Below are 26924 nucleotides of genomic sequence, written 5' to 3'. Positions count from 1 at the left end.
TATGCAGAGCGCAGCAGCCAAATGATAAATAGATAGAAGTTTCTTTCCTAGAAAGCATTGATAAAATGTCTCTGCAAGGAGAAACTGTCCTCTAGACATGTCCAATAATAATAAATCTTATGTCTAAAAACCTAATGGACATGTCTACAAAAATGTTTTAGTACACCAACAACTCCTATGAATGATTTATATAGCCCAGCACAGGATTTGCAAGGGCAACAAATTTATAGGGTCACTGTAGGGTTTTCTTTTTTTCGCTATATGCAGATTTTCAGGAAAGTCTGCATTCTTTGCACGGTCCAGTAGTAATAGAATCTGGAATTTCTGCATTTTAGATAAAGACGTCTGATAAGGCCCAATCATAAGAGAGGCACTGCGACATAAACCGGTCACAAGGGGTACGGCGCTTCAGCTCCCGAGGGTAGCGGCTGCTGGTATATTATTTACTTACGCCAGAGTCATCCCGTTGCTCGGGTCGAGCATGACCTCAATGACTGTGGTGCCCTCTATATCCACTTCCTTGCAGGGAGTGGTGTTCCTTCCAGTCACTCTGCAGGCCTGGTAGAATCCGTGCGGCTTCACTCGGCCGGAATCGTTGCCGACAAACACTTGCAGCACCACGGGCTCGTTGTGACCTTCCAGCTGGGAAAGAAGAATGACATTTCATCAGTGTTTTGGAACACGAGGTGCCCATGATGCCGGGAAAAGCACCCCTTACATATCGTAGAACGCACAGATCGTGCTTAATGCATGCGATAGCGTCACGCCCTATTGCCTTGAGCTGGGTTCACACAGTGCAGTTAGATAACCATCTCAAAACTGCACCACACAATGTTACTGGCCCATGCATTATTTTAATCAGTATTTTTAGGGGGTTTTCCCCATAAAGCCTGAATGAATGGCACATGACCGCTAACGCCAATGAGTGTCTGCAGCGGTCATTACATATTTCAAACAGCTTAATTAAATCTATAATAGTTTTTTTCTAGGAAACAAGACTTCCAAGATTATTTTAATCAGTCTTTTAAGGGTCTTTTCCCCGTAAAGCCTGAGTAAACCGCACACGACCGCTGATGCCAATGACTGTCTGCAGCTGTCATTACATATTCCGAACAGCCTCAATGAAAGCTACAGTGGAACCTCGCTTAACGAGTAACCCAGTTAGCGAATATTTCGCCTAACGAGCAAAGCTTGCTGTAAATTTCTAACTCTGTTTTCGAGAAAGCCTTGCTGTACGAGCAAAATACTCACCGCACACACTTCCGGTTCCGTACATCCACCGCGCTCTAACCCGCTCTTGCAGTCCACACAAACACACACAAACACACACAAACACACATAAACACACACACATAAACACAAACACACATAAACACAAACACACACACACACACACACACACAAACACACACACAAACACACACACAAACACACACAAACACACACACAAACACACACACACAAACACACACAAACACACACAAACACACACACAAACACACACACAAACACACACACACAAACACACACACACAAACACACACACAAACACACACAAACACACACAAACACACACAAACACACACAAACACACACAAACACACACACAGTATTATGCTCACCTTACCTTCCGCTCCCTCGCCGGCTTCCTGGAACTTGCATGTATCGGGTAACCAAGGCGACCGATGCCGGACCTTCAGGAGCTGCTTGCCTCTGATTGGCCAGCATGCTGCCTTTGAGTGGCGGCTGACAGGGGAAGGTCCTCCCTCCACAGGATGTGTATCCGGAAACCATCGCGACAAGGGAGGAACTTCCCCTGTCAGGCGCTACTCAAAGGCAGCGCGCTGGCCAATCAGAGGCAAGCGGCTCCTGCCTTTGACGTCAGCGCGCTGAGTGCGGAAGGTCCGGCATCGGTCGCCTTGGTTACCCAATACACGTCTTGTACGGGCAAACTGCAAGTTCCAGGAGACCGGCGAGGGAAGGGAAGGGAAGGTGAGCATAATCTGTGTTTGTGCGTGTGTGGAATGGCACAATAGGGCACCAGGATGGGACATTTAACAAGTTGTGGAACGAATTGTCTGCATTGCAATGATTCGATATGGGAAATCTTGCTTTGCTGAACAAGTAACTTGGTTAACAAGCACACTGCCATATATAATATATATATATATATATATATATATATATATATATATATTATATATATATATATATATATATATATATATATATATATATATTTATTATATATTATATATTATATATATATATATATATATATATATATATATATATATATATATATATATATATATATATATATATATATATATATATATATATATATATATATACACACACATTATATATACAGTTGGGGCCAGAAATATTTGGACAGTGACACAAGTTGTTATTTTAGCTGTTTACAAAAACATGTTCAGAAATACAATTATATATATAATATGGGCTGAAAGTGCACACTCCCAGCTGCAATATGAGAGTTTTCACATCCAAATCGGAGAAAGGGTTTAGGAATCATAGCTCTGTAATGCATAGCCTCCTCTTTTTCAAGGGACCAAAAGTAATTGGACAAGGGACTCTAAGGGCTGCAATTAACTCTGAAGGTGTCTCCCTAGTTAACCTGTAATCAGTGAAGTAGTTAAAAGGTCTGGGGTTGATTACAGGTGTGTGGTTTTGCATTTGGAAGCTGTTGCTGTGACCAGACAACATGCGGTCTAAGGAACTCTCAATTGAGGTGAAGCAGAACATCCTGAGGCTGAAAAAAAAGAAAAAATCCATCAGAGAGATAGCAGACATGCTTGGAGTAGCAAAATCAACAGTCGGATACATTCTGAGAAAAAAGGAATTGACTGGTGAGCTTGGGAACTCAAAAAGGCCTTGGCGTCCACGGATGACAACAGTGGTGGATGATCGCCGCATACTTTCTTTGGTGAAGAAGAACCCGTTCACAACATCAACTGAAGTCCAGAACACTCTCAGTGAAGTAGGTGTATCTGTCTCTAAGTCAACAGTAAAGAGAAGACTCCATGAAAGTAAATACAAAGGGTTCACATCTAGATGCAAACCATTCATCAATTCCAAAAGAAGGGAATTTTGTTTACTTACCGTAAATTCCTTTTCTTCTAGCTCTAATTGGGAGACCCAGACAATTGGGTGTATAGGCTATGCCTCCGGAGGCCGCACAAAGTATTACACTCAAAAGTGTTAAGCCCCTCCCCTTCTGCCTATACACCCCCCGTGCTCCCACGGGCTCCTCAGTTTTGGTGCAAAAGCAAGAAGGAGGAAAAAGAATTATAAACTGGCTTAAAGTAACTTCAATCCGAAGGAATATTGGAGAACTGAAACCATTCAACATGAACAACATGTGTACACAAAAAAACAGGGGCGGGTGCTGGGTCTCCCAATTAGAGCTAGAAGAAAAGGAATTTACGGTAAGTAAACAAAATTCCCTTCTTCTTTGTCGCTCTATTGGGAGACCCAGACAATTGGGACGTCCAAAAGCAGTCCCTGGGTGGGTAAAATAATACCTCGTAAGAGAGCCGTAAAACGGCCTCTTCCTACAGGTGGGCAACCGCCGCCTGAAGGACTTGTCTACCTAGGCTGGCATCCGCCGAAGCATAGGTATGCACCTGATAGTGCTTCGTGAAAGTGTGCAGGCTCGACCAGGTAGCCGCCTGACACACCTGCTGAGCCGTAGCCTGGTGCCTCAAAGCCCAGGACGCGCCCACGGCTCTGGTAGAATGGGCCTTCAGCCCTGAGGGAACCGGAAGCCCAGCCGAACGGTAAGCTTCGATAATTGGCTCCTTGATCCACCGAGCCAGGGTTGATTTGGAAGCCTGTGACCCTTTACGCTGGCCAGCGACAAGGACAAAGAGTGCATCCGAGCGGCACAGGGGCGCCGTACGAGAAATGTAGAGTCTGAGTGCTCTCACCAGATCTAACAAGTGCAAATCCTTTTCACATTGGTGAACTGGATGATGACAAAAAGAGGGTAAGGAGATATCCTGATTGAGATGAAAGGGGGATACCACCTTAGGGAGAAATTCCGGAACCGGACGCAGAACCACCTTGTCCTGGTGAAACACCAGGAAAGGGGTTTTGCATGACAGCGCTGCTAGCTCAGACACTCTCCGAAGTGAAGTGACTGCTACTAGAAAAACCACTTTCTGCGAAAGGCGTGAGAGAGAAATATCCCTCATTGGCTCGAATGGTGGTTTCTGAAGAACCGTCAGCACCCTGTTCAGATCCCAGGGTTCTAACGGCCGCTTGTAAGGAGGGACGATGTGACAAACCCCCTGCAGGAACGTGCGTACCTGTGGAAGTCTGGCTAGGCGCTTCTGGAAAAACACAGAGAGCGCTGAGACTTGTCCCTTAAGGGAGCCGAGCGACAAACCCTTTTCCAGTCCAGATTGAAGGAAGGACAGAAAAGTGGGCAAGGCAAAAGGCCAGGGAGAAAAACCCTGAGCAGAGCACCACGACAGGAAAATTTTCCACGTCCTGTGGTAGATCTTGGCGGACGTTGGTTTCCTAGCCTGTCTCATAGTGGCAATGACGTCTTGAGATAACCCTGAAGACGCTAGGATCCAGGACTCAATGGCCACACAGTCAGGTTGAGGGCCGCAGAATTCAGATGGAAAAACGGCCCTTGAGATAGCAAGTCTGTTCGGTCTGGTAGTGCCCACGGTTGGCCGACCGTGAGATGCCACAGATCCGGGTACCACGACCTCCTCGGCCAGTCTGGAGCGATGAGGATGGCGCGGCGGCAGTCGGCCCTGATCTTGCGTAACACTCTGGGCAACAGTGCCAGCGGAGGAAACACATAAGGGAGCTGAAACTGCGACCAATCCTGAACTAAGGCGTCTGCCGCCAGAGCTCTGGGATCTTGAGACCGTGCCATGAACATTGGTACCTTGTTGTTGTGCCGGGACGCCATGAGGCCGACGTCCGGCACCCCCCAGCGGCAACAGATCTCCTGAAACACGTCCGGGTGAAGGGACCATTCCCCTGCGTCCATGCCCTGGCGACTGAGATAATCTGCTTCCCAGTTTTCCACGCCTGGGATGTGAACTGCGGATATGGTGGAGGCTGTGGCTTCCACCCACATCAAAATCCGCCGGACTTCCTGGAAGGCTTGCCGGCTGCGTGTGCCGCCTTGGTGGTTGATGTATGCCACCGCTGTGGAATTGTCCGACTGAATTCGGATCTGCTTGCCTTCCAGCCACTGCTGGAACGCTTTCAGGGCAAGATACACTGCCCGTATTTCCAGAACATTGATCTGAAGCGAGGACTCTTGCTGGGTCCACGTACCCTGAGCCCTGTGGTGGAGAAAAACCGCTCCCCACCCTGACAGACTCGCGTCCGTCGTGACTACTTCCCAGGATGGGGGTAGGAAGGATTTCCCCTTCGATAATGAAGTGGGAAGAAGCCACCACCGAAGGGAAGCTTTGGTCGCCTGAGAGAGGGAGACGGTCCTGTCGAGGGACGTCGGCTTCCTGTCCCATTTGCGTAGGATGTCCCATTGAAGGGGACGCAGGTGAAACTGCGCGAAAGGGACTGCCTCCATTGCTGCCACCATCTTCCCCAGGAAGTGCATGAGGCGCCTCAAGGGGTGTGACTGGCCTTGAAGGAGAGATTGTACCCCTTTCTGTAGTGACTGCTGCTTGATCAGCGGAAGCTTCACTATCGCTGAGAGGGTATGAAACTCCATGCCAAGATATGTCAGCGATTGGGCCGGTGTCAGATTTGACTTTGGAAAATTGATGATCCACCCGAAACCCTGGAGAGTCTCCAGGGTAGCGTCGAGGCTGCGTTGGCATGCCTCTTGAGAGGGTGCCTTGATCAGCAGATCGTCCAAGTACGGGATCACCGAGTGACCCTGCGAGTGTAGGAGCGCTACTACAGTAGCCATAACCTTGGTAAAAACCCGTGGGGCTGTTGCCAGGCCGAACGGCAGTGCCACGAATTGCAGGTGTTCGTTTCCTATGGCGAAGCGCAAGAAGCGCTGGTGCTCTGGAGCAATCGGTACGTGGAGATAAGCATCTTTGATATCGATCGATGCAAGGAAATCTCCTTGGGACATTGAGGCGATGACGGAGCGGAGGGATTCCATCCGGAACCGCCTGGTTTTTACGTGTTTGTTGAGCAGTTTCAGGTCCAGGACAGGACGGAAAGACCCGTCCTTCTTTGGGACCACAAACAAGTTGGAGTAAAAACCGTGGCTCTGTTGCTGAAGAGGAACAGGGATCACCACTCCTTCTGCCTTCAGAGTGCGCAGCGCCTGCAGAAGAGCCTCGGCTCGCTCGGGAGGCGGGGATGACCTGAAGAATCGAGTCGGGGGACGAGAGGTGAACTCTATCTTGTAACCGTGAGACAGAATGTCTCTCACCCAGCGGTCTTTTATTTGTGGCAGCCAGGTGTCGCAAAAGCGGGAGAGCCTGCCACCGACCGAGGATGCGGATAGAGGAGGTCGAAAGTCATGAGGAAGCCGCTTTGTTAGCGGCGCCTCCGGTGGTCTTTTTAGGACGTGACTTAGACCGCCATGCATCAGAGTTCCTTTGTTCTTTCTGAGGCCTTTTGGACGAGGAGAATTGGGACCTGCCCGCGCCCCGAAAGGACCGAAACCTCGACTGCCCTCTCCTCTGTTGGGGTATGTTCTGTTTGGGCTGGGGTAAGGATGTATCCTTTCCCTTGGATTGTTTGATGATTTCATCCAAACGCTCGCCAAACAGCCTGTCGCCAGAAATTGGCAAACTGGTTAAGCGCTTTTTGGAAGCAGAATCTGCCTTCCATTCCCGTAGCCACAAGGCCCTGCGGAGTACCACCGAATTGGCGGCTGCAACCGCCGTACGGCTCGCAGAGTCCAGGACAGCATTAATAGCGTAAGATGCAAATGCCGAGGTCTGAGTGGTAATGGATGCCACCTGTGGCGCGGCCGTGCATGTGGCTGCTTCAATTTGCGCTTGACCTGCTGAGATAGCTTGTAGCGCCCATACGGCTGCGAATGCTGGGGCAAAAGAAGCTCCGATAGCTTCATAGATGGATTTCAACCAGAGCTCCATCTGCCTGTCAGTGGCATCTTTGAGCGAGGCCCCATCTTCCACTGCAAGTATGGATCTAGCTGCCAGTCTGGAGATTGGAGGATCCACTTTGGGACACTGAGTCCAACCTTTAACCACGTCAGGGGGAAAAGGATAACGTGTATCCTTAAGGCGCTTAGAAAAACGCTTATCTGGACAAGCATGGTGATTCTGGACTGCCTCTCTGAAATCAGAGTGGTCTAGAAACATACTCGGTGTACGCTTGGGGAACCTGAAACGGAATTTCTCCTGCTGAGAAGCTGACTCCTCCGCCGGAGGAGCTGAGGGAGAAATATCCAGCATTTGATTGATGGACGCAATAAGATCGTTCACTATGGCGTCCCCGTCTGGAGTATTAAGATTGAGAGCGCCCTCAGGATCAGAATCCTGATCAACTGTCTCCGCTTCATCAACCAGAGATTCCCCCCGCTGAGACCCTGAACAATATGATGTCGAGGGAAATTCTAAGCGAGCCCACTTAGTCGGTCTGGGGCTGGGGTCTAAGTCAGAACCCTCAGCCTGGGATGTATGAGATACCCCTGGAGGACATTGTTGGTCCAACTGAGGGGGGCCAGGGAACAATGATTCAACAGAGTCCCTTTGCTGAGATACCGGCCTGGACTGCAAGGCTTCTAGTATCTTAGCCATAGTCTCAGAGAGTTTTGCAAACTCCGTCCCCGTCACCTGGACAGTGTCAACAGGTGGCTCCCCCTGGGCTCCTCTTAGCAGAGGCTCTGGCTGAGAAAGTGCCACAGGGGCCGAACATTGCACACAATGAGGGTCAATGGAACCCGCCGGCAGCTGGGTCGTACAAGCGGCGCAGGCAGCATAATAAGCCTGTGTTTTGGCACCCCTGCCTTTTGTGGGCGCCATGCTATTGTTTTCCCTGAGCAACACAATAGGGTATATAGCCAGAATGAACTGTGCTCATACAGTGTAAAGTATATACTATAAATAAATAATGTATCAATACACTACAGCACCATGGGGCTAGCACCACAGGTGCTGCTTACCACCCGCCTAAAGTGGTTGTGAGGCCACCAGACACCGTGTCTGGGTCTCCCAGGGTTTGTCCCTCTCTGCAGCGTCGGAGGAGCTGACAGGAATGGCTGCGGCGTCCTGACGAGAGGAGGGAGCCGTGGGCGTGGCCGAGAAAGTGCGGGAACTGGTGCTCACACTGTGCACAGTGAGGGGGGTGGAGTATGCAAAGCATACTCCAGCCCTCAGTGCTGCTCGTTCTGTGCAGCGTCCCGCCCTTCCCCTGCCTGTCAGGGCTGGGGGCGGGAGAAAAGGAAACTAGGCTGCAAGAAAGCTGGGGACTCGAGTATAAGCGTGGCCGCCGTAAAAGCGCGGCCGGCGCCGAAGTCCCCGGCGAACTACAAGTCCCAGCCGCGCCGCAGTTTCCCATGGCAGCGGTGGTTATCGCGGTAGCCCCTACATATAAACACACTCAGCGACGCTGAGTGTGTAATGGCACAGTTTAACCCGGTCAGCGCCGCGGTCCCCGGTGCACTAGCACACCCAGCAAAGCTGAGGTGTTGCCGTGCGCGGTCCCCACAGGGATACAGAGTACCTTCAAGTAGCAGGGCCATGTCCCTGAACGGTACCCGGCTCCTATCCAGCAGGCTCCACAGGAGTTGTGGATGAAGCACGGTCTCAGTGCCTGGAGACCGATAGGATCCCACTTCACCCAGAGCCCTGAGGGGGATGGGGAAGGAAAACAGCATGTGGGCTCCAGCCTCCGTACCCGCAATGGATACCTCAACCTTAACAACACCGCCGACAAGAGTGGGGTGAGAAGGGAGCATGCTGGGGGCCCTATATGGGCCCACTTTTCTTCCAACCGACATAGTCAGCAGCTACTGCTGACCAATCTGTGGAGCTGTGCGTGCATGACTGCCTCCTTCGCACAAAGCAAAAAAACTGAGGAGCCCGTGGGAGCACGGGGGGTGTATAGGCAGAAGGGGAGGGGCTTAACACTTTTAAGTGTAATACTTTGTGCGGCCTCCGGAGGCATAGCCTATACACCCAATTGTCTGGGTCTCCCAATAGAGCGACAAAGAAATAGACAGGCCAGAGTTAAATTTGCTGAAAAACACCTCATGAAGCCAGCTCAGTTCTGGAAAAGTATTCTATGGACAGATGAGACAAAGATCAACCTGTACCAGAATGATGGGAAGAAAAAAGTGTGGAGAAGAAAGGGAACGGCACATGATCCAAGGCACACCACATCCTCTGTAAAACATGGTGGAGGCAACGTGATGGCATGGGCATGCATGGCTTTCAATGGCACTGGGTCACTTGTGTTTATTGATGACATAACAGCAGACAAGAGTAGCCGGATGAATTCTGAAGTGTACCAGGATATACTTTCAGCCCAGATTCAGCCAAATGCCGCAAAGTTGATCGGACGGCGCTTCATAGTACAGATGGACAATGACCCCAAGCATACAGCCAAAGCTACCCAGGAGTTCATGAGTGCTAAAAAGTGGAACATTCTGCAATGGCCAAGTCAATCACCAGATCTTAACCCAATTGAGCATGCATTTCACTTGCTCAAATCCAGACTTAAGACGGAAAGACCCACAAACAAGCATGACCTGAAGGCTGCGGCTGTAAAGGCCTGGCAAAGCATTAAGAAGGAGGAAACCCAGCGTTTGGTGATGTCCATGGGTTCCAGACTTAAAGCAGTGATTGCCTCCAAAGGATTCGCAACAAAATATTGAAAATAAAAATATGTTGTTTGGGTTTGGTTTATTTGTCCAATTACTTTTGACCTCCTAAAATGTGGAGTGTTTGTAAAGAAATGTGACAATTCCTACCATTTCTATCAGATATTTTTGTTCAAACCTTCAAATTAAACGTTACAATCTGCACTTGAATTCTGTTGTAGAGGTTTCATTTCAAATCCAATGTGGTGGCATGCAGAGCCCAACTCGCCAAAATTGTGTCACTGTCCAAATATTTCTGGACCTAACTGTGTGTGTGTGTGTGTGTGTGTGTATATGTATATATATATATTATATATATATATATATATATATATATATATATATATATATATATATATATATATATATATATATATATATGTGTTTCTTTCTGGGAAACAGGACTTCTAACACTCCATACATGCACCACACCACAGTAAGATCTGGTACATGGTAACGCGTCCATACGACGCCACCTACCTTCACTGTAGGAAATCCCTGCTGCGTCCGGTCTTTCACGGAGCCGCGGCTGCCCTCTGTCAGGTACCTGGCGCGGTGCTGAGTCTCCGGCTGTACCGCGATCTTCAGTTCTTTCCCTTCACTCTTCAGTGGAAACTGCTCACACAGTAATGGACTCTTCTTCCCACCTTTCGGAGACTCGGTGGCTCTGGGGTGGACATGGTGAAATAAATCTTTTGCATCAGGTTTTCAACCAGTACATAGATTTACTATTCAGCACTATGACGTGTGAGGAGAAAAGAGGAATGGAAGCAACTATAATATAGACCTGGATTCGTTGTTATGGCAAAGGGACTTTCCTATTAGACTATTTGTCAGCACCTCCCATTCATTCCAATACAATGGACAACCTAAACTAAATCCAACCTATTTTCTGGACTCTTGGGGATCCCAGTGGCCTGCTCACAGTGATTGGTGTTATAGGACATGTACTTTTGGATTCCATAAAACATGATTCTGTGAGGTGTGCTAGTTTGCTATACTAAACCTGTATCAAACAACACAAGCCAAGGCAAAAAGTAACTTCTAGTCGCCCCCTTCATACAACACCCGAGGCTTATGATCTAGTTGTCCCCCTCTCCACCCCATGCTCATTACGCGTCTTGGCTTAGCTGGCAAGGTATGTGTTTTATCAGACCCCTAAAAGTAGGGAGCTCCTACATCATTATCATAAGGATCCAAAGTTGTTGCTCTGGGACCAACCTCTGACATAGTCTATTGCAGAAGGTCCGAATGCTTCTTATGACCCTTCATGGCAAACTTTTTCTGACACACATTAAACAACACATTAGGGATCTTTCAGCCGCAATCCCTCACTATAAAACCAATGTTTGGTCTAAGACTCCTCTTATAGCAGATTCTACCCCCAGAGGTAAAACGTACCTAATATTCTACCACCAAAGCTTCTACCCCAGGGTCTAGCTCCACAAGTTTTACTTAAGATTCTAGCCAACTGGTTCTATCTACCCAAGGTTCTACTCTCAGAAGTAAAATATATCTAAGGTCCTACCCCCACAGATTCTACCCAAAGTTCTACCTCCACAAGATTTACTTAAGGTTCAACCCCACAGGTTCTACCTACCTAAGGCTCTACTCAAGTGTGTAGCTCCACAAGTTTTATTTAAGGTTCTACTCTACGGATTCTACCCCCACAAGGTCTAACTACCTAAGATTCCACTCCTACAGATTCTACCTACCTACCCACCCACGATTCTACCTCCCACAGGTGCTACCCAATGTTCTAGCTTAACATTTAAAAGCTTCCTAAGGTTCTATCCCTACAGGTTCTACTCAAGGTTCTACCCCCACAGGTGTTACCTGCTTAAGATTCTACCCTCCCAAGTTCTACCTACCTGTATTTTTTACCTCCACAGGTACCCACCTAGGTTTTTCACCCACAGGTTCTACCCACCTAAGGTTTCACCCACACAGGTTCTACTACCTAAGGTTTTACCCCCACAGGTTCTACCTACCTAAGGTTTCACTCCCACAGGTTCTACCTACCTAAGGTTTTACCACCACAGGTTCTACCTACCTAAGGTTTTACCCCCACAAGTTCTACCTACCTAAGGTTTTACCCCCACAAGTTCTACCTACCGAAGGTTTTGCCACCACAGGTTCTACCTACCTAAGGTTTTACCCCCACAAGTTCTACCTACCTAAGGTTTTACCACCACAGGTTCTACCTACCTAAGGTTTTACCACAACAGGTTCTACCTACCTAAGGTTTTACCTTCACAGAGTCTACCTACCTAAGGTCTTACCGCTATAGGTTCTACCTACCAGGCCCGGACTGACAGGCGGGAGGGGCGGGATTTCTCCCGGTGGGCTGGCCGGTGGAGGGGGGGGGCCCGCCTCCCGCCTCTCCCGCACTCAGGGCCGGCGTCAGCAGTGCACGCGGCATACCTGGGCAAATGCCGGGGCCCTGGAGAGCCGGGGGGGCCCACTCGGCCTCGTCAGTTCTGGTGCCCCTTGGCCGGGGCCCCCTCGCCTTAGTTCTGCTGCCCCCGGGCCGAGTTCCGGGGGTCCGCAGTCCTCGCCAGGAATCTGCAGCGCCGTCCCTTTAAGGCGCGCAGACTTCCTGGTTTGAACTTCATCTGTGGGCGGAGCTATCGACCGGCCTGCTCAGTCCCACAGATGAAGGAGTTGCAGTGCCAGCCAGCGACCCCCAGCACAGCTCTTCTCTCCGGCGCTGTGTGGGCCCCCTCTCGACCGTGACCTGAGCGGTATGTGCTCCCCCCCCCCCCGGTGTTGTATGTGCTGGCCCCTGGAGCTGTGTGTGGGCCCCCCAGAGCCGCGTGTGTGGGCCCCTCAGAGCCACGTGCGCGTCTGTATGTACCAGAGCTATGTGTGTATGTATGTAGCAGAGCTATGTATACGTATGTAGCAGATTCATGTATGTATGTAGCAGAGCTATGTGTGTATGTATGTAGCAGAGCTATGTATGTAACAGAGCTATGTGTGCATGTATGTAGCAGAGCTATGTATGTAAGAGCTATGTGTGCATGTATGTAGCAGAGCTATGCGTGTATGTATGTAGCAGAGCTATGTGTGTATGTATGTAGCAGAGCTATGTGTGTATGTATGTAGCAGAGCTATGTATGTAGCAGAGCTATGTGTGTATGTATGCAGCAGAGCTATGTGTGTATGTAGCAGAGCTATGTGTGTATGTATGTAGCAGAGCTATGTATGTAGCAGAGCTATGTATGTAGCAGAGCTATGTGTGTATGTATGCAGCAGAGCTATGTGTGTATGTATGCAGCAGAGCTATGTGTGTATGTATGTAGCAGAGCTATGTGTGTGTATGCAGCAGAGCTATGTGTGTATGTATGCAGCAGAGCTATGTGTGTATGCATGCAGCAGAGCTATGTGTGTATGTATGCAGCAGAGCTGTGTGTGTATGTATGTAGCAGAGCTGTGTGTGTATGTATGTAGCAGAGCTATGTATGTAGCAGAGCTATGTATGTAGCAGAGCTATGTGTGCATGTATGTAGCAGAGCTATGCGTGTATGTATGCAGCAGAGCTATGTGTGTATGTATGCAGCAGAGCCATGTGTGTATGTATGCAGCAGAGCCATGTGTGTATGTATGCAGCAGAGCTATGTGTGTATGTATGCAGCAGAGCTATGTGTGTATGTATGCAGCAGAGCTATGTGTGTATGTATGCAGCAGAGCTGTGTGTGTCTGTATGCATGTATGAAGTGTATCTATGTATGTCAGTGTATATGACTGTATAGATGTGTCAGTTCTATATGTATTTTTGTGAGTTTGTCTTTAAATATGTATATGTATGTGTACGTATGTGTGTGTGTGTCTGCGTGTGGATGGGGCCCACTGGGACTCTTCCGCCCGGGGCCCACAAAAACCTGGAGCCGGCCCTGCCCGCACTGCCTGCTGTTGAAAATTATTTTGTGGCTGCTGCCACCCGCCGGCCGCCACTATAGCGGCGGGGTCCAGTGAGCGGCCCGATTTTTGCATGTGGGCTGCTTTGGTTTGAGTTCCAGGGCTGAATTTCAGTCCCAGTCCGGCCCTGCTACCTACCAAAGGTTTTACCCACACAGGTTCTACCTACCTAAGGTTTTCCCCCCACAAGTTCTACCTACCTAAGGTTTTACCCCGACAAGTTCTACCTACCTAAGGTTTTACCACCACAGGTTCTACCTACCTAAGGTTTTACCCCCATAAGTTCTACCTACCTAAGGTTTTACCACCACAGGTTCTACCTACCTAAGGTTTTACCCCCACAAGTTCTACCTACCTAACGTTTTACCACCACAGGTTCTACCTACCTAAGGTTTTACCCCCACAAGTTCTACCTACCTAAGGTTTTACCCCCACAAGTTCTACCTAACGAAGGTTTTACCACCACAGGTTCTACCTACCTAAGGTTTTACCCCCACAAGTTCTACCTACCTAAGGTTTTCCCCCCACAAGTTCAACCTACCTAAGGTTTTACCACCACAGGTTCTACCTACCTAAGGTTTTACCACAACAGGTTCTACCTACCTAAGGTTTTACCTTCACAGAGTCTACCTACCTAAGGTCTTACCCACACAAGTTCTACCTACCTAAGGTTTTCCCCCCCACAAGTTCTACCTACCTAAGGTTTTACCACCACAAGTTCTACCTACCTAAGGTTTTACCACCACAGGTTCTACCTACCTAAGGTTTTACCACAACAGGTTCTACCTACCTAAGGTTTTACCTTCAGAGTCTACCTACCTAAGGTCTTACCGCTATAGGTTCTACCTACCAAAGGTTTTACCACCACAGGTTCTACCTACCTAAGGTTTTACCACAACAGGTTCTACCTACCTAAGGTTTTACCTTCACAGAGTCTACCTACCTAAGGTCTTACCGCTATAGGTTCTACCTACCAAAGGTTTTCCCCCCACAAGTTCTACCTACCTAAGGTTTTCCCACCACAGGTTCTACCTACCTAAGGTTTTCCCCCCACAAGTTCTACCTACCTAAGGTTTTACCACCACAGGTTCTACCTACCTAAGGTTTTCCCCCCACAAGTTCTACCTACCTAAGGTTTTACCACCACAGGTTCTACCTACCTAAGGTTTTACCACAACAGGTTCTACCTACCTAAGGTTTTACCTTCACAGAGTCTACCTACCTAAGGTCTTACTACCACAGGTTCTACCTACCTAAGGTTTTACCACCACAGGTTCTACCTAAGGTTTTACCACCACAGGTTCTACCTACCTAAGGTTTTACCCCCACAAGTTCTACCTACCTAAGGTTTTACCCCCACAAGTTCTACATATCTAAGGTTTTCCCCCCACAAGTTCTACCTAAGGTTTTACCACCACAGGTTCTACCTACCTAAGGTTTTACCACAACAGGTTCTACCTACCTAAGGTTTTACCACAACAGGTTCTACCTACCTAAGGTTTTACCTTCACAGAGTCTACCTACCTAAGGTTTTACCCCCACAAGTTCTACATATCTAAGGTTTTCCCCCCACAAGTTCTACCTACCTAAGGTTTTACCACCACAGGTTCTACCTACCTAAGGTTTTACCCCCACAAGTTCTACCTACCTAAGGCTTTACCCCCACAAGTTCTACCTACCTAAGGTTTTACCACCACAGGTTCTACCTACCTAAGGTTTTACCCCCACAAGTTCTACCTACCTAACGTTTTACCACCACAGGTTCTACCTACCTAAGGTTTTACCACCACAGGTTCTACCTAAGGTTTTACCACCACGGGTTCTACCTACCTAAGGTTTTACCTCTACAAGTTCTACCTACCTAAGGTTTTACCCCCACAGGTTCTACCTGCCTAAGGTTTTATCATCACCTATCAGTTGACCTTGGAAGACCAAGAGGCAATCCCAAATCAATAGTAGTCTGTACACTACATAAATGCTTAGCTAATTAGATGGCAGTGGTGGAGGAGGGTGTGTAAGCCCAACCCTAGAAATCTCTAATAAGTTGTTTATATTGAGCGCCGATCGAGGAGATAAGTTGATTAATACTCTTACAAAACTGTATGGTGACAGAACGATGATTAATACGACTGTTCTAACTCCAACTACTCTGCATGTTTTTGGCAGCCCATCACATTTTCATAAGGAGAAGTTTATAGCCCTGCATAAACAATCTAATCAATGGGCAAATGAGCGTTTTGCTTGTATGTGCGCTGATCGCTGCCACATACAAAGGCCAATAATGGGGATCGAGCCAAATTTACACTTGTTTTGCCTATTATAGGCCCTTTAAAAGGGTCTCAAAAATGCATCCTAAAAAAACCCCCTCTAAAACAACAACCAACCTTGTGCTGTATTTTTATATGATTTTACAAGTATACATAAAGTATAGCAAAGGCTATTAACTTAAATTACCGCTGGCACATTAGATGTTTGCAGAGAATCATTAAGAGCAGTCTACAGACTTGTGGCAATGTTTACCAAGAGCTGCAGCCACAAGCCGACATTACAAGCGCAAAGAGATAAAAGGGGACACTGCACATCGTTATACGCAATATATCACAAAAGTGAGTACACCCCTCACATTGTTTTGTAAATATTTTTTTATATCTTTTCATGGGACAACACTGAAGATCTGACCCTGTGATACAAATGTGCAGTGTCAGTGCGCAGCTTGTATAACAGTGTAAATGTCTAAATAACTCAACACAGCCATTATTGTCTAAACTGCTGGCAACAAAAGTGAGTACACCCCTAAGTGAAAATGGTTAAATTGTGACCAATTAGACATTTTCCTCCTCTATGTCATGTGACTCGTTAGTGTTGTAAGATCTCAGGTGTGGATGGGGGGCAGGAGTGTTACATTTGGTGTTATCCCTCACACACTCTCTCATACTGGTCACTGGAAGATAAGCATGGCTCGTTATGGCAAAGATCTCTCTGAAGAGCTGAAAAAATGAATTGTTACTCTATATAAAGATGGCCGAGGCTATAAGAAGATTGTCAACACCCTGAGACTGAGCTGCAGCGCGGTGGCCAAGACCATACAGAGGTATAACAAGACAGGATCCACTCAGAACAAGCCTCGCCATGGCCGACCACAGAAGCTGAGTGCACGTGCTCAGCATCATATCCACAGGACATCTTTTCAGAATAGACATATGAGCGCTGCCAGCATTGCTGTAGCGGTTACAGGGGTCGGAACTCCGCCTGTTAGTGCTCAGACCATATACGCCACACACTACAGGGGTGGGGTGGGTCTGTCTGTCAGTGCTCAGACCATACGCCACACACTCCAGAGGTTACAGGGGTGGGGGGGGGGGGGTTCACCTGTCAGTGCTCACACCATACCCTGGACACTACATCACCTTGCTCTGCATGGCTGTCATCCCAGAAGGAAGCCTTTTCTAAAGAGGATACACAAGAAAGCTGCAAACAGTTTGCTGAAAACAAGCAGACTAAGGTCATAGATTACTAGAACCAGGTCCTGTAGTCTGATGAGACCAAGATAAACGTATTTGATTCAGATGGTGTCAAGTGTGTGGCAGCAACCAGGGGAGAAGGGCAAGGATAAGTGTGTCCTGCCTACAGTCAGGCATGGTGGTAGGAGAGTCATGGTTTGGAGCTGTATGATTGCTGCCATCTGTGGGGGGGCTACAGTTCATTGAGGGAACCATGAATGTCAACATGTCCTGTGACCTACTGAAGCAGAACATGATCCCCTCCCTTCATATACCAACATAATACAAACCCAAACACCTCCAGGACGACCACTGCCTTGGTAAAGAAACTGAGGGTAAATGTGCTGGACCGGCCAAGTGTGTCCAGACCTAAACCCTATGGAGCATCTCTGGGGTCTTCTCAAACGGAAGGTGGAGGAGCGCAAGGTCTGTGATGTCGTCATGGAGGAGGAAGAGGACACACTGACTCCTGTGAATAACTAGTGACCTCTATGCCCAATAGAGTTAAGGCCGGACTGGAAAAGAATGGTGGCCACACAAAATATTCACACTTTGGGCCCAATTTGGTTATTTTCACTTAGGGGTGTACTCACGTTTGTTGCCAGTGGTTTAGACATCAATGGCTGTGTATTGAGTAATTTAGAGGACACCACATTTACAAGCTGTACACTGACTTCAAGGGTAATTTATTTATGGTTGACTTACATTAGGATGAAATAATAATAAATGTCAATATGTGCAAACAAAAGCAGCCCAAAAAACAATTTTCATGTGTCATGACATGTTCCCTTTAATCTAAAGATGTAGCCGTGTAGATGCTAGGGTTAGGGTTGGCACTGCTCAACAGGATACATGATTACAGATCATATAAAATGGTCAGTTGTGCCAAATCACAGACTATTAAAGGGGCTGACACTTAAATAATGTATCATAAGTGATAAATGAATGATCACAAACACTAGGACCCCCAGTGATCACAAGAAAAAGGGACCTGAAGTCCCTGGGGCAGTAATGAGCATTAATTATTATACGCAATATGCTCTATACGCGGTCTACAATAATGACGGCGGGACTGTTCTTGGGATCAGTGGGGGTCTCAGCAGCTGGACACCCAGCGATTATACATTTAACATCTATTTTTTTAAATATATGAAATTATATAAATAATGAGCTGCTCCTTAATGCAGCCACTTTAGTATATGAATATTCACTTTACTAAATTAATATATCTACGTTGACACATTTTTCACAGCGGAGACATTCAACCAATGGCTATGGAAAGAGACCTAACCCTAAAGCTCGGGGGTCCCATACCATGTGGTATTTATGATATTGATGGCTTTATAGTGTCCTCTTGCCTGGTGTTCGCTACCTATGCACCCCCTTTAGCTTTGCCACTGGCTATATAATGTACCTTTCTATAAAAACAAAACCATTGACCTTTACAGACAGCAGCTTTATCACACTTAGAAGAAAGTGCCACACCCCGATGGTGCCCTCTTCCATAGCAAAGCATCAAGTCCATAGATTAGAAAGAGGTAGCTGCTCTTCATAGAGGTCAATGACCAAAAAGATGGATGCGCTAATGGATTTGCAGAGGTATTAAGGCTTAGAATTATTTTTTAGATCCTAATTTTAAAAATAATGGTGACCACATATGGTCAATGGCTGGTTCACCGGTATATAAGTTGCATACGTAGAGTGTCCATGATTGCGCACTACAATGTTCTAACTACTCTACAGCCCCGGGTTGGACTCAATGGCTGTTTCACCGGTGTATAAGGTGCATACATAAAGTGCCCATGATTGCACACTACAATGTTCTAACCATTCTACAACCCAGGGTTGGACTCAATGGCTTTTTCACCGTTGTATAATGCCCATGATTGTGCACTACAATGTTCTAATTATTCTACAACCCCAAATTGGACTCAATGGCTGTTTCACCAGTCTATAAGGTGCATACATAAAGTGCCCAAGATTGCACACTACAATGTTCTAACCATTCTACAAACCCGGGTTGGACACAATGGCTGTTTCACCAGTCTATAAGGTGCATACATAAAGTGCCCTTGATTGCGCACTACAGTGTTCTAAATTATTGTGCACTACAATGTTCTAACTATTCTACAACCCCGGGTTGGACTCAATGGCTGTTTCACCAGTGTATAAGGTGCATACATAAAGTGCCCATGATTGTGCACTACAATGTTCTAATTATTCTACATCCTCGGGTTGGACTCAATGGCTGTTTCACCGGTGTATAAGGTGCATACATAAAGTGCCCTTGACTGCGCACTACAATGTTCTAATTATTCTACATCCTCGGGTTGGACTCAATTGCTGTTTCACCGGTGTATAAGGTGCATACATAAAGTGCCCATGATTGTGCACTACAATGTTCTAATTATTCTACATCCTCGGGTTGGACTCAATGGCTGTTTCACCAGTCTATAAGGTGCATACATAAAGTGCCCTTGACTGCGCACTACAATGTTCTAAATGATTCTGCACTACAATGTTCTAACTATTCTACAACCCCGGGTTGGACTCAATGGCTGTTTCCTCGGTGTATAAAAAGTGCATACATAAAGTGCCCATGATTGTGCACTACAATGTTCTAATTATTCTACAACCCCGAATTGGACTCAATGGCTGTTTCACCAGTCTATAAGGTGCATTCATAAAGTGCCCAAGATTGCGCACTACAATGTCCTAACTATTCTACAACCTCAAGTTGGACTCAATGGCTATTTCACTGATGTATAAGGTGCATACATAAAGTGCCCATGATTGCGCACTACAATGTTCTAACTACTCTACAGCCCTGGATTGGACATATGTTGTGTTATTACCAATACATACTATAAAAACTGATCTACCCTAGTCCTGATTTACACATGAACAGTAAAAGTAAAGTTTTTTGGATAGGAGAAGAGGGAAAATGCGAATTAAACTCAAATACCAACCCATTTCCAGCCTGGCCGTTCCCTTTGCCGTCCGAGTTGAGCTGGGAGAGAACATAATGCGGAGCTTTGGCGCTGTCTGCATCAAAAACGTCCATGTTGGAATCGCGTCTCTTGGCCCCGGGCCTCTGCTTGGTGTTTCGCTTGCGTGACTTACGTGGGACTTCCGTATTATCGTTGTAGGAATGGGAACTCATGTTGCTGAAATTGGATGCGGAGTCCTCGGTCCACATGTTGCAGCTCTGCTCAGAATCCAGGCCACCCCCTTCATCTTGGCAGGACATCTGACTACTATCCAGTAGGTCTTCCGGGGGCGGAGAAATGTTTAGGACTGTCCATCTCAATGGCACCGGCTGCTGCCGGCCCGCATTACTGGCTAACGGCTGTTCACTTACCCCTGGCTTACTTACCCCCATGGTAGAGGATTGCATAGCTTTGGTATCGGTGAGTGAGGTAGAGTAATTAGAAGGGCTGGAAGTGGTGGTAAAGGAACTGCGAGCACCGCCCATGGTGGAAGAGGAGGAAGATGAGGCATCTGCAGTGTATAATCCAACAGTAAATACACACATTTTCACCGGCACTGGCCAGCAGTCCCAATGGATTTAAGTGATTTTTTTTTTATTTTATTTTTCCTTCAAAAAATATATATCCAATTATTTTAAATTCCCAGAAAAAAATTGAAATTTGGTAAAAAAAAATAAAAAAATTAAAAATGCAAAAATGGCTAAAATATTACTAAAAAAATGCCAATAATGTTTAAGACAAAAAAAGGCTAAAAAAAAAAAAAAAGTTATATATTACTTTTTTTGATAGAATTTAAAAATCCATAGCCAATTGCAAAAAAACTAAGAATAATTATTTGAACCCCCATATAAAAATGTTTTGTGGTAAACATGTATTGCCAATTATTACATGTATTTTTTTTATTTTTTTTTTTAAATGGGACTGACTGTAGCCACAAAATATTAAAATAAGTTTCTAACCTATGAAGCAGAGAACTACAGGTCATTTTTAATGCAGACACTCCCTGCTTCAGAGGCAAATCCTGGAATAAAAATATGAGAAAATAAATGAGAAAACAGCTGCTAAATTATTCCAGTTCATCAACTATTAAAAATAAGAAAAGATAAAAAAAATAAATAAAATAAAAATAAAATAAAATAATAAAAAAAAAAGTAATAGACAAACGCAAGTACTACGCAAAATGGAACTGATACAGAGTTAGACCCTAAATATTATGTAAAAGAAGGGGTTAATTAATAGACCGGGCGTTGATCTTGCAACACTTTCTCGAAGAACTGGTTTGATATAAGCCAAAATTAATTGTTATGAAATCGTCAAGGCTTTTTTTTCTTAATATTAAATATGTATATTTCAATGTAATATTTTAATATACATTTTCCATTTACCAAAGGGTTAATTCTATTTGTCAACGTTCACACCTATATTATACATAGAGCTGAAACCAGAAGTTTCCATCGACATCACACATCTGTAGGTTTTCCCCTCCGATCTCTATATAGACACATCGGCAGGTTTTTCCCTTCGTTCTCTATATAGACACATCTGCAGGTTTTCCCCTCCGATCTCTATATAGACATATCTGCAGGTTTTTCCCTCCGTTCTCTATATAGACACATCTGCAGGCTTTTCCCTCCGTTCTCTATATACACACATCTGCAGGTTTTTCCCTCCGTTCTCTATATAGACACATCTGCAGGTTTTCCCCTCCGATCTCTATATAGACACATCTGCAGGTTTTCCCCTCCGATTTCTATATAGACACATCTGCAGGTTTTCCCCTCCGATTTCTATATAGACACATCTGCAGGTTTCCCCCTCCGATCTCTATATAGACACATCTGCAGGTTTTTCCCGCCGATCTCTATATAGACACATCTGCAGGTTTTTCTCTCCGATCTCTATATAGACACATCTGCAGGTTTTCCCCTCCGATCTCTATATAGACAGATCTGCAGGTTTTCCCCTCCGATCTCTATATAGACACATCTGCAGGTTTTCCCCTCCGATCTCTATATAGACACATCTGCAGGTTTTCTCTCCGTTCTCTATATAGACACATCTGCAGGTTTTCCCTCCGTTCTCTATATAGACACATCTGCAGGTTTAACTCTCCGATCTCTATAAAGACACATCTGCAGGCTTTTCCCTCCGCTCTCTATGAAGACACATCTGCAGGTTTTTTCACTATCTGACATGAAATCAGAATAAACCTTTCCAAATGATTTATATTTGCCAAATGCCAGAATAATGAGATTAAGGCATTTTTCTTCCTTTCTGCACAGTGAAGTTTCCCTCTATGTCATTAGTATTTGGTACCATTGCCCTTACATTTTATGACTTGGGGCAAACATCTTGAATCTCCTTCCACAAGCTTCTCACAATAGTTGGTAGGAATTTGGACCCATTCCCCCTGACAGAACTGATGTAACTGAGCGATGTTTGCAGGTCACCTTACTCGCCCGGCCTTTTCTGCCTACCCATAAATTTTCAATAGGATTGAAATCGGGGTCTTATGATGGCCACTCCAAAACATTGAGATCAGGGCTTTGTGATGGCCGCTCCAAAACATTGACTTTGTTATCCTTAAGCCACTTTGTAACCAGTTTGGTGGTATGCTTCGGGTCACTGTCCGTCTGGAAGACCCATTTCCACCCAAGCTTTAAGTTCTAGGTTAATATCTTGGGATGTTGCTTCAGTATTGCCACATACTCCTCTTTCCTCATGGTGCAATCTATTTTGTGAAATGCACCAGTTGCTCCTGCAGCAAAACAACCCCACAACATGATGCTGCCGCCCCCGTGTTTCACAGTTGGGATGGTGTTCTTAGGCTTCAAAGCTTCTCCCTTTTTCCTCCAAACGTAACAATTGTCATTATGGCCAAACAGTTAAATTTTAGTTTGGTTCGACCACAGGACATGTCTCCAGAAATTAAGGTCTTTGTTCCTGTGTGCATTTGCAAACATTAATCTGGCTTTTTTAGGTTTATTTTGGAGTAATGGCTTCTTCCTGGCAGTTTGGCCTTTCAGCCCATGTTGATACAGTACTCATGTCACACTGGATAATAACACAATCTTACCAGCTTCCACCAGCATCTTCACAAGGTCTTTTGGTTCTGTTCTTGGGTTGATATGCACATGTCTGACCAAAGCACTTTCATCTCTGGTACACAGAACCCACCTCTTCCTGAGCGGTAGGATGGCTGGACATTCTGGTCTTGTTTGTGTTTGCTTATAATAGTTTGTACAACTGCATGAGGCACCTTCAGGTATCTGGAAATTGCCCCCAAGGATGAACCAGACTTGTGCAAGTCCTCAATTCTCTTCCTGAGATCTTGACTGATTTCTGTTGACTTTCCCATGATGCTAAACAAAGAGGCAGTGTGTTTCAGGTCTAACGGAGCGGAGGGAAAAACCTGCAGATGTGTCTATAAAGAGAGGAAGGAAAAACCTGCAGATGTGTCTATAAAGAGAGGAAGGAAAAACCTGCAGATGTGTCTTTTTAGAAAGTGGATGGAAACTTCTGGTTTCAACTGTATTAAGAATATCAATAACTCAAATATTAAATAAGTATAATAGGTCACAAACTAAAATGTGAAATACATTGGCGTGATGGACACAACCAAAATCGTACAAATAAGAAAAAATACCCCCAAGGGTTGAGTCATTTCCTTTAGATATATTTTGGGGGTGAATATTCTTGACTTTTTTTCCCATAGCTAGAAATATTGTGATATGGGGATAAATAACAAATATGGCGGCTTGTCTTAAAATTCACATTTTGGGGAAATTAAAGATTTTTTTTTTTATTTTTTTTTATCAGTTCCATTTTACATAGTGTTTGTGCACATTGCTATACTTTGCAGCTGAAATAAAAATAAAATAAAAAAAAAAAAAAAAAAGTTCAGTGACTTTCCAAAGCATTCACATAGAAAAAGAAAATCATAGAACTGTATAGGTGCTGTGGTTGCTCTTGGTCATGCATTAAGAAAATGCTTCATATTAAGGCTGCGTTATATAATTTTTGTTTAACCAGATTTGAAGCCACTTTGCTTTTACTCCATTAGGATTTTTGTTATTTTTTGCTATTTTTATATTTATTTATTATTGCTTTTTGAAAAACACTATATGCACAGAAGTATCGGGCCTTACGTCTAATAATTAAATTCAGGTTTTTCCATATAATCCCATTGGTCTCCAAACCCTCCACCCTTCTTACCAAGTGTATAACATCTAAACCCTAACCACCGGTGTAAGACATCCGGCCCCTCGCACTGTAGTGTATAACATAAAGGCACCTTGTCCCCACGGTGTATAATATCAGACCCTTCGGTCCCTTAGTGGAAGGTATAACATCCGGATCCTCCTGGCTGCATTGTGCCCGCTGTACAGTTTGGTGGAGGAGGGTTAATACTATGGGCTGTCATCAGGGGTCGGCATTGGGCCCTTAATCCTTGTGAAAGAAATCTGTATCTCAAGACATTTTGTACAATTGTAGTTTTCAGTTTGTGAGAACAGTTTGGAGAAAGACCTTTTCCGTTTCCAATGACTGTGCTCAGTGCTCAAAAGTAGACCCAAAAAGGTATACTTGGGGGAGTTAGTGAAAAAGGACAAAACGAGCTGACCCTTTGATATGAACGATCACAGAAATTGCCTCACAGACGCTCTTCTGGATAAAAAGGCAAAAATTCCCAAAGAAATCTTGTAGAAAACCTTCCCAGAGGAGCTGTTATGTCTGCAAAGGGGACAACTCATAAAGGCTCCTGCACATTTAACATGGAGGGGAGCACATACTTTTGTCCATATAGTGTATATTTGAAAAAGCAAAATATATTGTTATAATTAAAAAAAAAAAAATCAGTAATAAAACATTAATTAAAAAAAATAAATAACGGGTGGAAAAATTAACGTATATTGTGCCAATTAAAACATTTTTTTTTACTCAATTTTTCTAAAAAGAAAATTAATCCTTTATGTGATAATACTATTAATAATTAAATTAATAATAGTAGCAATGTACAGAGGGTACAGAAAGTATTCAGACCCCTTTAAATTTTTCAGTTCAAACAATTCATTTTTTTTCCTCATTAATGTGCACTCTGCCCCCCATCCCCCATCTTGACAGAAAAAAACCGAAATGTAGAAATTTTTGCAAATTTTTTAAACAAGAAAAACTGATATTACATGGTCATAAGTATTCAGCCCCTTTGCTCAGAAACTCATAGGTAAGTCACATTCTGTCCATTTCCTTGTGATCCTCCTTGAGATGGTTCTACTCCTTCATTGGAGTCCAGCTGTGTGTAATTAAACTGATAGGACTTGGTTTGGAAAGGCGCACACCTGTCTATATAAGACCTCACAGTTCACAGTGCATGTCCCACCAAATGAGGATCATGAGGTCAAAGGAACTGCCCAAAGAGCTCAGAGACAAAATTGAGGCAAGGCACAGATCTGGCCAAGGTTACAAAAGAACTTCTGCAGTACTCAAGGTTCCTAAGAGCATAGTGGCCTCCATAATCCTTAAATGGAAGAAGTTTGGGACCACCAGAACTCTTCCTAGACCTAGCCGTCCAGCCAAACTGAGCAATCGTGGGAGAAGAGCCTTGGTGAGAGAGGTAAAGAAGAACCCCAAAATCACTGTGGCTGAGCTCCAGAGATGCAGGAGGGAGATGGGAGAAAGTTCCACAAAGTCAACTATCACGGCAGCCCTCCACTAATTGGGCCTTTATGGCAGAGTGGCACGACGGAAGCCTCTCCTCAGTGCAAGACATATAAAAGCCAGCATAGAGTTTTAAAAAAAACACATGAAGGACTCACAGACTATGAGAAATAAGATTCTCTGGTCTGATGAGACAAAGATAGAACTTTTTGGTGATAATTATAAGCGGTATGTGTGGAGAAAACCAGGCACCACTTATCACCTGCCCAATACAATCCCCACAGTGAGACATGGTGGTGGCAGCATCATGCTATGGGGGTAGGGACAGGACGACTGGTTGCAATTGAAGGAAAGATGAATGCGGCCAAGTATAGAGATATCCTGGAAGAAAACCTCTTCCAGAGTGCCCTGGACCTCAGGCATGGCCGAAGGTTCACCTTCCAACAAGACAATGACCCTAAGCACACAGCTAAAATAACATAGGAGTGTCTTCAGAACAGCTCTGTGACCATTCTTGACCGGCCCAGACAGAGTCCTGACCTAAATCCAATTGAGCAACTCTAGAGAGACCTGAAAATGGCCGTTCACCATCCAATCTGACGAAACTGGAGAGGATCTGCAAGGAAAAATGGCAGATGATCCCCAAATCCAGGGGTAAAAAACTTGTAGCATCATTCCCAAGAAGACTCATGGCTGTACTAGCTGAAAAGGGAGGGTGCTTCTACTGAATACCGAGCAAAGGGGCTGAATACTTATGACCATGTGATATTTCAGTTTTTCTTGATTAATAAATTTGCAAAAATTTCTACATTTCCGGGGGCTTTTCTTTTGACAAGATGGGGGATGGGGTGCAGAGTGTACATTAATGAGAAAAAAAATGAGCTTTTGGGAATTTACCAAATGGCGGCAATGAAACATAGAGTCAAAAATTTAAAGGGGCTTGAATACTTTGATAGATAGATATATATAATTCATATATATATATATATATATATATATATATATATATATATATATATATATATATATATATATATATTACATAAATTT

General features: G+C 45.2%; 2 protein-coding genes across 2 annotated transcripts in view; one reads left to right on the top strand and one right to left on the bottom strand.

Annotated features, from left to right (window-relative positions):
* Window positions 1–26924, top strand: part of PSMD7 (proteasome 26S subunit, non-ATPase 7) — a 627368-nt gene that overhangs the window by 76143 nt on the left and 524301 nt on the right. The window lies entirely within an intron of this gene.
* Window positions 1–26924, bottom strand: part of NFAT5 (nuclear factor of activated T cells 5) — an 86720-nt gene that overhangs the window by 11028 nt on the left and 48768 nt on the right. The window contains exons 3-5 of the mRNA XM_075326469.1: window positions 20199–20730; window positions 10289–10475; window positions 452–642 (exon numbers count right to left, since the gene is read on the bottom strand). Of these exons, the coding sequence (XP_075182584.1) occupies window positions 452–642; window positions 10289–10475; window positions 20199–20730 (910 nt within the window). The remainder of the gene's footprint in view (window positions 1–451; window positions 643–10288; window positions 10476–20198; window positions 20731–26924) is intronic.

Source organism: Anomaloglossus baeobatrachus, chromosome 10, assembly GCF_048569485.1.
Source record: "Anomaloglossus baeobatrachus isolate aAnoBae1 chromosome 10, aAnoBae1.hap1, whole genome shotgun sequence".
Taxonomy (NCBI): Eukaryota; Metazoa; Chordata; class Amphibia; order Anura; family Aromobatidae; genus Anomaloglossus; species Anomaloglossus baeobatrachus.
This window is presented reverse-complemented; position numbering and strand designations above follow the sequence as displayed.